A 12,158-nucleotide genomic window follows, 5' to 3' on the forward strand; every position below is an offset into this window, starting at 1 on the left:
TTGGGTCCAAAGGTTCCTTTATTCTAGTTGATGAGTTCCTCCCCTGCACAAAATTCATCAATGCTCCCACTGCCTCAGGGGAACTTTTAAACTACAACAGATGCTGCAAGGCCCTTACAGCTGGCCCCAGCCTAGCTGTCCAGTCCCATCTCCCCACTCCTCCCACCCTCCTCCTTCTCAACTCTGAACATGCATCAGTACATACCAACCTCTCACACCCACAGACCTTTGCCTTTCCCAGACCACCCCCTTCCTCCACACACAGACCTCTCCCTGGCTCGGCTAATTCCTATGTGGCCTTCACACTTTAGCTCAGGTGTCACTACCAAAGGAGGCCACCCCTGTTGTCCCCACCATTCCATAGCCGAGTTCTGAGTCCCACAAGCACCCTGGGCACATCTCTATCAATAGGTTGTTCTGGAATTGTCTCTTCTTCCTTTTCATTAGACACTGAACTCCTTGAAGGAATGAACTGTTGGTCAGCATCTGTTACTAAGACATACAGTAGTTACTCAACAAATGTTTGTGGGGCAAATGGCTGAATAGGTGACAGAAAGAAAAGGTGGAGGAACAGGAAGGAAAAGAGAAAAGAAGAAATAGAAGAGAGGGGGCAGATGAAAGCTAACATTTATCGTGTACTCACCACATGCCAAGCATGTACTAGACCTTTATACTATCACAGAAGTGATAACGATGCCACGCTTGCCTAAGCTCTTCCTTGAACTTAATGTCTACAAAGCTATAATTAGGTGTTATCACATTTTGAGTCCCAGAGGCCAGATGTACCCAGAAATAAGTTCCAGTCAAGAACTGACTCTTCTAAAGAAACAACCAAGAGATTTCTCCTGAAGGTCCCGAGCACAGTACATCAGAAAATCTCCAAATTGAAAGAAACCCCAGACACCCAATCTTTCGCTCAATACAGGAGACCTTTCCACAGCATGCCAAATAAAGCCATCCAGCCACTTCCTGACGCTTGTAGAGGCAGAAGCTTACCCCCTCACAAAGGCAGTCCACCCCGCCATGAATAGCTCTAACCGAAAACTGCTTCTGCAGATTTGAGGTCACCTGCCTGGGGCTTCCCCCAACTGGTCCCTGGGACGCAGGCAGAGAAGGCCAATCCAAGTACACCTTCCTGCTTCTGATGCCCCAATGCCCGCCCAGACCTCCGTTAGGAAGGGGACAGAGACCATGGCCTGTGGCTCCATCCCGACTCAGCTGGATCAGCCTGCCCTTCTCCTTCTTCCCAAACAGGCGGCCAATGGACGACTTGATGCCCTTGCGCTTGGCGCCCTTGTGCAGGGAGTCCTGGCTGCTGTTGCTGCTGCTGGGGTTGCTGCCCTGATCCTCCAAGGCACTACAGGGTGACAGCCAGAAGGGGGCGGAATAAGAAGAAACATACTTAAGTGATAGCAGGAAAGATGGAAGTTAGACCTCAGGAAGAACTTCTATTAAGTCAGAACTGGGATGGGGAAAAGGGAGACACAGGAACTCCCTTCCCTGATGGTGTTTCAAAGAGAAGTAAGACATTCAGAAACTGGGACAGGGGAGATGCAGTCCCTGCAGAGGCAGAGGAAGGGAGGAGAGGACCCTGAGGATGGAGAGACTGGAGGTAGGGCCTGCTCCACTTACCTCTTGCCTTCTTCCTGGCTCAGGGCTGGGTGGCCAAGCTTCTCTAGCCGCAGCGTCCTGGGTGAGGAAGGAGGAGAAGTCTCACATTTTATGGTGGCTTTATCCTCTCGGTTCTCTTCCCGAGACACTGGCGACTGAACAGACAGTGGAGCCGTCAGGGGATAGAGGGAGAGATCTCGGGCCTGCCTACCCAGCCCAGAAGAGGTGGAGGAGCGTGGAGAAATGCAGCGGGGAGGCCCTGGGTGCCTCTCTGAGTTCAGACTCAGACTCAAGGGCCCTGGGGGAGGAAGCCGAAAGGAAAGGGCGTGGGAGCAGTGAACCCGTTAGTACCTGGGCCATCAGGCAGCACTCACCAGCAGCTTCCTCCTATGCTTTCTTAAGTCACTGGGCTGCAAGAGAGAGGGATGAGTAAGCTCGGACTCACCCTCTGGGTACCCTAGAGCCAACCCCAGGGGAGCCCAGTGGTCTTAGGATGAGAAGATAGGATTCAGTGCCTCACACAGGCCTGGAGAGAATATCACACAAGAAAAAAAAAAAAAAAAAAAAAAAAAAAAGCTGGCCTAGAAAAACAAGCCAGGGCTTATTTCTCTGGAAGAAAGGAAGAGGTGAGGGCAGTGGGTGAGTTTCTTAAGCAGTCTGGGCTCATCCAAGGGAGAGGGCAAAGAAGATATGACCTAGGCCCTTCCCAAACCCAGAAGGACAGGTTGGTGGCCTGACATGTCGGGGTCTGCACACACCATGGGAAGAAGATGGCAGGCCCAGCTGAGAGCACGTGAGTCCTACCATCCCTTAAAACCTCCCCGGGTGCAGGGTCCAGTGATGCCAGGCCTGCTCCTCAGCTGCCTCTCACCAGGGTCATGACCCCCATTCGGTCCAGGTCCTGGGCAGCACTGCGGGAGGTGAGCTTAGGTGTGGAGCGGCCGCTGAGTGGTGGGGACGCGCTGGCCAGGGACAGGGCCGTCAGAGAGGTGGGGATGGAACCACGCTTGCGCAGCTGCTTCAGGTTTAGGGCCTCCATGCTGCCGCTGGTTACACGCGTCTCAATCTCCTCCGCGCGGAGCTCCGTGGACTCCTTCTCTTCCTGAATCATCCTGGAAGGGAGGCAAAACCAGACCTCACCACTAGCCCCAGCCAGGACCAGCAGGAGGCAGTGCGGGTCGATGCCTGCACTCACCACCAAGGACCACATGCGGTGTACACAAGGCCTGGCGGGCAGGCTTTGTCTGTCCCACTGGAGCTTAGAAACATGTCTCTTTCTTGTTAGCTTGCCTACTCCCTCCGTTTAACAAAAGCAGCTGCTGGGGAAGGAGGCACTTTTGTCAGTGGAACATAAACCATCCTGAAAATCAGAATTCTTGACCTACCCCTAACTATAGGGGTGGCCTTGAGTCAGGTATTTTGCTGTCTGTGCCTCAGTTTCCCAACATATGCAATGTCTGAAGTGGTATAAGTCAGCAGTTTCCAAGTGTAGGACTTGTAAATGATGCGGACCCCTGATGGGGTTTTCCCTGTTCCACAGAAAAATGAGAGAAATAATAAAAATGGAGCACTTGTGTGCCTGGGAGGCACTCAGCAAGGAGTGCATGAACGCGCGCGCGCGCACACACACACACACACACACACATGCTCCAGTAAAGATGCCCACTCCCTTTCACGAGGAAGGACTCGCCTTTATTCTGAGTATGTCTTTCTTACTTCAGGAATGTTAAAATGTCCTTTCTTTTGCAAAATGATTGTGATAGTAGATAGTCGTTATCATTAATGTTTTACTTTGCAAAATAAAAAGCTGGTGGTCCTATGTTTGTACCTTTCTCTCTCTCTCTCTCTCTCTCTCTGTGTGTGTGTGTGTGTGTGTGTGTGTGTGTCTTCTTTGTAACTGGTCTGTGCAATACATTGAACCATTGAACTGGATGTCCTGTACAGCTTATAAAGCTCTGATACACTCCAGCTCAGATATTGCCCTGCTGTTTGTCATTAACATTAATAAACTCATTAAAAAGGCAGGATAAAGTGAAGGTTTTCACAACGTTCCCTGTCACTGTTTCTGTTTGATGCCTCATTAGGGACAGGAGGCATGGTGCAGTGGACCAAGTTCAGACTTGAGTTTGAATCCTGGCCCTGTCACTTCTGTGTGGCTTTGGGCAAGTCACTTAACCTCTCTGAGTTTCTGTTCCCTTGTCTGTAAAACAGGGATCATGCTGCCTACCTCAGGGACTGTGGTAAGATGGACAGTGACATTTACAAAGCTCTCACCCTGAGCTGGCCTCAGTAAGCAGGAGCTACACTCTTAGTGGTTATGATCAGCTGCAGGGCTGCAGGAACTCAGCATGCATCCTCCTGAGCCCAGCCACATCGCAAGCCCTGAGAGGGGAGGTGAAGCCTGAGAAGTCCACTGAGGCCCTGCTCCTGTCACTCCAGCACTGGGCCAGCGGGCCTGATGACCCACAGAGGGTCCCTGAACTGTGGTACTCTAAGTTGCAGCTATAAGAGATGAGCAAACCCATATAGGATTTTTCCGACACAAAGGGCCCCCCTGCCCTTCAAGGCACTTCCCAAGCCCTCCAGCTCTGCCCTAACCTGATTTCCTCATTGATGGCATCCAGCTGCTCCTGCAGCATCATGGCCAGGGTCTGGGCATCTGAGTGGCCGCTGGGGGAGACAACGTCCGCAGAGCCCACCAGACCCCCTGGCTCATCCTCATCCACGTCGGAGATCTCAAGGTCACTGTCAAAGGCAGGGGCAGCTGCGGGGGCCAGCATCCCAGGCAGTGGAGAAGTCTCCCAGTCCTTAGCAAAGGAGGAGGGTAAAGGAGTCGTAATAAGACACCCAGATAACTGCAGAGCAGGACCCTCCCTACCTCTACCCACCAGCACTGGCATCTCCTGGGAGCTTGCTGGAAATGCAGAATCTCAGGCCACACCACCAGACCTACTGATTCAACATCTGCATTTTAACAAGACCCCTGGGTGGTTTTTTGGTTTTTGGTTTTTGGTTTGTTTGTTTTTTGAGATGGAGTCTCGCTCTGTCACCCAGGCTGGAGTGTAGTGGCACGATCTCGGCTCACTGCAACCTCCGCCTCCCAGGTTCAAGCAATTCTCCTGCCTCAGACTCCCGAATAGCTGGGATTACAGGTGCACGCCACCACGCCCGGCTAATTTTTTGTATTTTAGTAGAGACAGGGTTTCACCATGTTGCCCAGGCTGGTAGCGAACTTCTGAGCTCAAGCAATCTGCCCACCTCGGCGTCCCGAAGTGCTGGGATTACAAGCATGAGCCACCATGCCCAGCTGATCCCCGGGTGATTTGTTTGCACATTACAGTCTACGAAATACTGCTCTAACTGTTAAGAAAAGAATCCAGAGAGAGACTGCTTTGGTTTCAATCTCATCTCCACCAAACACTAGTTGTGCAACCATAGGAAAATTGTTTAACCTCTCTGTGCCTCAGTTTCTTCATCTGTAAAATAGGGATAGTAAAGTACTTACCTCATAGATAGCTGTGAGGATCAAATGAGGAAAATACATGTAAAGCCCTTAGCACAGTGCCTGGCACAAAGCAAGTACTACATAAATGCTATCAGTTTCCATCCATACAAACTCAAAGGCTGACTACACCCAGAGAACAGAAAGGCCAAGCAGGCCTGAGTAGACAGTCTGCAGATCATCACAGGACAGTCTGGTTAACCCTGAGAGGCGGCAGCTTCTCTGAAATCATCCTACAAACCTATCCAGCGGACAAAGGCCCAGAAGAGGGGAGGGTGGAGAACAGAAGAGCAGAGAAGGAAGGAAGGGACCCAGGGACAGAAAGGTACTCTAACACCCATCCTCTATGACCCAAGCCCCCTAGCTCCCCCTCAGGGCTCCTGCAGCCTCTCAGCTCCTGGATAGCTGCTATGTTCTTATAAACAGAAACAGTAAAGTCGGGGGAGAAAGAAAAAGAGGCGCCTTCAGACTGTGACTCCCCCATCAGACTGAGGGTTTCTTAAGGGCAGAATGAATCTTCCCCTGAGACTAGGAGTTCCCTCTTTCTCCATCTATATCCTCTAATACCCCAGTGCTCTAAATGATATTTAGAGGACCTGGACTCAGGACAGAGCATGACGAATAATCGCACTTTACCAAAAGATCAAACTCGGCATTTTTCTGCCCCATATCTTTCCTCATTCTCCCCTAATCTCCCTAGGCAGACTCAGACAGCATGAACTCACAGCTGCTTCTCGGAAAACTCCAGGTGCCATCCCAAGGGCCAGTTAACCTGTCATCCCTCCCTCATCTCCCCCATGAACCACAGCTTTTGTTCCAGAAAGTTTGTGGATTCCATCTTACCCGTGAAGCCCCCCCGCCCCCCGCGCCCAACCACCAGATACACACGCCTGCACGCCCAGGCACACGCACACACACTTCAGTGGGGCCTCAGGGACTGTTGGCTGCCTGCCAGCCCCCACCTCTTGCCCACCAGGAGGCCAAGGCAAGGGGGGTGCACAGCTGTTGCAGCTGACGATGGCCTCAACCCCAGGGCTGCAGCTGTCGTTGACACAGGGGAGGGAAGGGGAAGGATTTGCCCCACACACCAGCCGTCTGCGTAACTGGAGCCAGGCACGCGGCCGAATTGACCCCAAACTCCCTGAGGAGATCCCTCCACCCCCTCACCTTGGCAGACTCTTCCCTCAATGCTGAGTAGCGGCGATGCACGCCTGGGGGTGCGTGTGTGGTTGTGCCCAGGGAGAACCGCACGTCTGCTGCACTGCCCATGTGCGACCTTGAGCGGTGATGGGGGAGAGAAAAGACAGGCCCTGAGGACTGAGAGCCCCAGCTCACACCCAGTGGGCCCAAAGAGTCAAGGGATCTTCAGCCCAGAGAAGAGACGTCTTAGCAGGACACAGAGCTGTCATAAATGTCTGAAGGGCTGTCGTGTAAGCAAGAGAGCAGACATACGCCTTGGTGCTCCAGGGCTCAGAATGAGCCAGGGGAGAAAGTTCCAGAGAGCAGCTTTCCATCTGGCATAAGAAGCATCTTCTAATGGCAAGGGTTGGCTTATGATGCAACTGGTGGTTTTTAAAAAGTTGAGCTCCCCATCAAAGAGGTGTTCGAGCAGAGGCTCTCCAGCCATCTGACACACATGGCGCAGGAGGGCTCCAGGCACTGGGAGAGGTTGGAAGGGATGATGTCTAGAGGCCCTTTTCACTCTGAGGGTCTTTGTTTTTTGGTCTTCTACCCAGCACTTTTCCTCGGGTCTCCCCATAATCTGGACTGAGTCCCTGGTTAAAATTCAAGCCAGGCATACCCCTATGCCTAGGAAGCTTTAGGACGCCCTGACACTGTCAGAAACACAAGCTAGAGAAAATACTTTGACTGTCCCAAGAGTCTATTCCAACCCTGAGGTTTTAGGACCCAAGCAACAATCCCCTGGAATATCTGGAAGCTTCCCCTAGTGATACTTCTTCCCTGTGCCTTCCTACTTGGAACCCTTGAGGGAGTCCAGAGTGAAGGGACACAGTGAGCCTACAACAGACCACACGAGGTCGCTGGAGGGAGAGGGAAGTTCCTGCATGTTCCCCTTTTCACCCTGCAACTCAGCCCCAATCCCATGATGTATCCAATGATTCTATAGTCAAACCCAAGCATTCCCAACCATTAAAAAAAAAAAGCCAAGCAGTGGCAAATGGCTTGGTGTACTGTGGGCCATATTTTACTAATTGAGGGGTTGTCTCTTCTGGTCAGGATGGGAGAAGTAGGAGAAATGCCAACTACTGTTGCCTGTCTCCATCCTCTGCTTCCCTTCATACCATATACAATAATTCCTGGCGAACGTGGAGATGGCACTTAAGTCTCTACCATCCCAGACACCGTGGGCTTCTCTTCTTCAAGCTCAACATCCCCTTCCCTATTTCAAGCACTGCCCCTCCACACACACCCATATGCATATTTCCATTAACCTTTCTTCATGGTAGTTCATCCCCATTTCCCTGATAGAGCAAGCCCATGACCAAAGGGAACGGCAAGGGTTCTGATCTAAGAGACTTGGGTTTGGAGAGAAAACAGCCAAGAGCCATGAACCTTGAGTGGCACCATCCACTTCAGTCTCCTCTGTCTTCACCCCACCTCTCTGGCCTGGGTACTGAGGACAGGCTCAAGGTCTGAACTCAATATCCATTGCTCCACAAAATGTGGGGGAAATCCAGAAGTTCCCTAAACATGGGCCTAATTCAAGCATTAGGAGATAAGCTCCATTTCTCACAATGGTTTCAAGAAAAGGGATGCCAAGACCATAGGATCGCCATGGCGTCTCAACTTCCAGTAAGGAAGTTTCTGATGCTTCATTCCAATCTCTCCTGCTGCCTTTCTGCCTGCTGCCTGAACTCGGGTGGTCCTTGACCCTCAAGAGAACTGGAGTGAGTGGCTCTCCCTACCAGTGGGCCTTGTGGGACACGGCTAAGCAAGGGATGTGCAGGCCTCTCTCAGGGGTGTGCCCTCTGTCAAGGAAGCAGAAATCATGGCCTATGTCCTCCCACAGCGGGGACAGAGCACTGACTGTCTGATGACTCGCCTCTCAGCAGCCCTCGAAGGACAGGTGTTCCCTCCCAAACTGCCCAAGTAAGCTGGGTGACTCTGACCAAGTTATCTGAGCCTCAGTGTCCCACCCTGAACAGGAGGAGGACCCTGAGGTCCTGGGCAGTCTTTTGTTGAAAGGAAGTCTCCTTACTCAGCATCCATCAGGACCCCGTCCTGGCATGCCCAGCCTCTGGTGCTGCAGTACCTGGAGTGGACGCCATCCACAAACGGCCCCCCTCGGCCCTTCAGCTGGTCCACCTCTTGGCGCAGCTTCTCAATCTCTTCAGACAGGCGGCCCTGTGCCAGCAGACCCAGGGTGGGGGCGGGAGTGGGGGCCAGGGAGGGGCAGAGAGGGAGGGTGGGAGTCAGAGAGGGACAAAGAGGACAGCAGAGTTGGGGAGAAGCTGAAGAATGTACTGCAAAGTCCAAAGCCAGGGACCCCAGGCCAGGCCCACAGATGACACCAAAAGAGAAGAGGTCCAACCAGAGAGTGAGTGGAAGGATGGGCAGGGGCAGGGCCAGGAGGGGGTCTGTCTGGGGAGGGCTCTGCTAGCCTAGGCCTGCCGACCCCTCACTACTGCACAAATGCACAGCAGATGAGGCTGGGCAGCAGAGGGCCCCAGCACCCTCTCAGACCTCACAGACATTGCCGAGGCCAGGACGGAGGCAAATCCTCCCAGAATCACCAGGCTCTGGCTGCACCAGGGTTTGAAGCTCCCTCCAAATCCTGGGGTGGAGCCCCTCACTGGGCCCTGCCTCTCTGCTGTCCACCTCTGCCCTACGCTTCTGGCCTCAGTTTCTTCTTTCCCTGTGGGCAGTGACGCACCTACCATGGTGGGCTCTAATGAGAAATCATGGAATAACGTATGTAGTGCACTAACACATGCACTAACACTGCCGGGTATCAGAGCAGCAGCGTTAAAATTAGCAAGGTGTCCTTTCCTCCCTGCAACCCGGCCCTCCCAGGCTGGGCGGGGCTGGCCGCAGCCGGGTACCTTGTGGTGGTGCTGCTCCTCAATCTGCCGCTGGGAGCTCTCCAACTCCTGGATCAACGTGTTCTGGGGGAGAGCAGCTGTGAGCCAGGCCCCTGCCTTCCTCTCCCAATCCGGACCTGAGCCTCTGGGTGTGCAGTCTCAGCCCCACCTCTCCAGGCTGGCCACCCACCCCATTAAGATCCCGCCTGCGCCCATCGCAGTCCTGCCTCCCCCCTCCCCACACCCAGCAGTAACCTCTCGCATCCCAACCCTGCCCTTCCGGGCACCTTCTCCTCCAGGGCTGCCATGCGCTCCTTCAGGTGGAGCTGCAGACGCTCGTTGGACTCGCTGAGGAGCCGGTCCACTGTGTCCGACAGCCGCTTGTTGTGGTCCTCATTCATCTTTTCCCGCTGGCGTACCTGCACAGCCGCCTGCCTCGCACCAGGCCGCCCTCCCAGGGAGGACCACCCTCTCCCGCTGGGGTTTGACTCCCTCCCCTGTCCTCTTCTCATCCTCTGGGAACCCCTCTCTCCACTCTCCTGACCACCTCCCCCCTCACCTGCCAGCCTCCTCCCACTCTCTGTGGCTGTGTCCCTGGCCAGGCCCTTCCTCTGTGCCCCTTCCACAGACCGCCCTGGGAGCCTGTCCTGGGGGAAGGAGGGGGCCTTAGGGCCCAGCCTGATGCCCTCACCCGTGCCAGCTCCTGGTTCTTCTCCTCCAGCTGTCCCTCCAGCTGCCGCAGGTGCTCCTCAATGTTGCCATGCCGTTCTTCAGCCTAGGGGCAGGGATGGGTCGGTGCAGCCCGCAGATCTCTGTTCTTCCTGCTCAGGCCCCGCATCCCCTGCACCCTGGTGCCAGGGTGGCCCTGGGGATCATAGCCCCCGGTACCAGTGAAGCTCAGCCTCCACTTATCATCTTGGAGCAGGACCACCATCCCCATTGCCTTTCTTCCCAGGTACTTCAATACCTGCCAGGTCTCCCCTACCTCCTCCTCGCTCAGGCCTGGCCTTAAAACATCCTGAAGCTAGCAGTCCAAGAGACTGTAAATAATCCCCATGCTTCCAGAAAAAGCTCCACTTGAAAGCATGAGCTACCATAAACCTCTATGCCTCCAGATGGATAGAACCACACTGAAGAGCATGGACTCGTGCCATACTGGCTGGGTTCAAATCCTGGCTCCCTCTTACCACCTGTGTGACCTTGGGCAAGTTACCAAACCTCTATGTGCCTTCATTTCCACAACTGTAAAATGTGGGTAATAATAGCACCCAGGCCCACTGGACCATCACAAAGACTAAATGAAATAATCCAAGGCGAACACTGAGAACATAGTAAGCACTCAACAAATGTTAGCCTCACATGGTTACGGCTCTGCTGTTAAACCAGCCCAGGTAGAGTAGTCTCCCTTTCCAGTCATGGATGTCCAGAGATGGAGACCCTACTGTCTCTGCTGGCAAGATATTCTAGAGAGCCACATCTCTTATAGTCAGGAAATCCTTCCTTAAACTCCTCCTGCGATGACTCACTTGACTGTATTAATCATTTCAGCCCATGCCTTCATTTCAGCTTTGGGAGATACTTAAGCTGACTGCTCAGCAGCCCACACATAACATCCTCTGCTGTGATTTCAACCCAATCCTTCATTCCTCGAGGCTGGAAAGACCTCCGAGACCATCCCGTCTAACTCCACCATAGTGATAAGGACACTGAGGGCCAGTTAAGGGAGGGGATGACTTTTCCCAGGTCGCAGAGACAGTCAGCGGCAGAAGCAGTCTTGGTCCTGGGTCTGCTGGGACACAGCCAGGCTGCAGGTTCCGTCCTCGAAGCAGCTGAGCTGCACACTGGCCGGCCAGCCTCTCCCTTCCGAGCACTGTGCCTGGTGCTTCCTAAACACGGGTTTTCTTCTCGCCACGGGTCTGAAGATCTCATATGAGGCTGACCAGCTGAAAACACTCCTAAATTATTTTGATTAACCCCTGCATGTCTAAATCCATGCATTTACCTGGCTCTTCCAGAACCTATTATGTTTTCAGCCAGCACACCTCTCAGGAATTACTACTTTATAAAGTATCTATTAAATAAAATTATATTCTCTTTCCTTCATCCTAAAACTGCAGCCTTCAAACAACCAGGAGCAGTCCCTAGATCTAGAAGCTTCAATTTGGCAATCAAAGATGTACTCAACCTAACTCTCACCCCTTTGCCCTTCAGGGATATATATACCATTTCTATTCTAAGGTTTCATCTTTCCAGAGATCAAAGTCCTAATCTTTCTGCTCCAGCCCCAAGTGAAAGAAAGTATTCACCACAATGGTGTAGAGGATTAAAAAAAAAAAAAGAAAAGAAAAACACTTTGCATCAACATAGTTTCTTCTCCTTCAAGTACTTTCACACCCCTTCTCATGAGATTGTCACATCCCTGCAGGGCGATGAGGACAGGGATTACTCTTCCAACTGACAGGCACAAGGCAGTGTGCTCCCTGGAATCACATGGCGGGAAGCAGTTTTCTGGCTCCTGGCCCAGTGCGCCTCCCACGCGCTCCCTTCCCTGCCTGGCTCCCTGAGAGCTCAGAACACGGGGGACAGAGGCAGATCCCAGGCCCCTGGCCCACTTGCCTTGGTGAGGGCTGCAATTCTCTGGGCCAGCTCAGCCTCCACCTCTGGCAGCGTCTCTGCCTTGCGCATCGTCTGCTGCAGCTTCTGCTCTGCCACCTCCAGCAGCTCCTGCAGGTGTCGGGCCTTCTCCTCACACTAGCAATGTGGGGGCGGTGAAGTGATTCAAAAGGGAGCACTGAAGCCCCCACCCCCATCCCAGCCTCAGCAGAGAGCAGATGACAGGTCAGAAGCAGCGAGGGACAATCTTGGTTGCTGGCTGCCCGAGACGCCTGACTTCCCCTTTCAAAGGGTGACCTGCAGGACCCCAGGGGCTCCTCAGCCACCACCAGTAGGTTCACGAGGACACCTCCAGGGCTAAGTACAATGCCCATCCCCACCCCACCCTG

General features: G+C 53.3%; 1 protein-coding gene across 9 annotated transcripts in view; it reads right to left on the reverse strand.

Moving 5' to 3' along the window:
- Nucleotides 1-12,158, reverse strand: part of PPFIA4 (PTPRF interacting protein alpha 4) — a 52,927-nt gene that overhangs the window by 20,817 nt on the left and 19,952 nt on the right. For 4 of the 9 annotated variants that reach the window (XR_004245013.2, XR_004245014.2, XM_032136562.2 and 1 more), the window contains exons 9-19: nucleotides 11,773-11,907; nucleotides 9,848-9,931; nucleotides 9,444-9,575; nucleotides 9,178-9,240; nucleotides 8,334-8,479; nucleotides 6,281-6,389; nucleotides 4,210-4,418; nucleotides 2,483-2,723; nucleotides 1,986-2,021; nucleotides 1,633-1,766; nucleotides 1,191-1,357 (exon numbers count right to left, since the gene is read on the reverse strand). Coding sequence is in view for 4 of the 9 variants with exons in the window: in XM_032136562.2 (XP_031992453.1) it covers nucleotides 1,191-1,357; nucleotides 1,633-1,766; nucleotides 1,986-2,021; nucleotides 2,483-2,723; nucleotides 4,210-4,418; nucleotides 6,281-6,389; nucleotides 8,334-8,479; nucleotides 9,178-9,240; nucleotides 9,444-9,575; nucleotides 9,848-9,931; nucleotides 11,773-11,907 (1,456 nt within the window). In the remaining 5 variants the exon portion in view is untranslated. The remainder of the gene's footprint in view (nucleotides 1-1,190; nucleotides 1,358-1,632; nucleotides 1,767-1,985; nucleotides 2,022-2,482; nucleotides 2,724-4,209; nucleotides 4,419-6,280; nucleotides 6,390-8,333; nucleotides 8,480-9,177; nucleotides 9,241-9,443; nucleotides 9,576-9,847; nucleotides 9,932-11,772; nucleotides 11,908-12,158) is intronic. The other 5 variants (XR_004245015.2, XM_032136563.2, XR_009210918.1 and 2 more) reach the window with 3 other exon arrangements.

Source organism: Hylobates moloch, unplaced genomic scaffold, assembly GCF_009828535.3.
Source record: "Hylobates moloch isolate HMO894 unplaced genomic scaffold, HMol_V3 SCAFFOLD_18, whole genome shotgun sequence".
NCBI classification, from domain to species: domain Eukaryota; kingdom Metazoa; phylum Chordata; class Mammalia; order Primates; family Hylobatidae; genus Hylobates; species Hylobates moloch.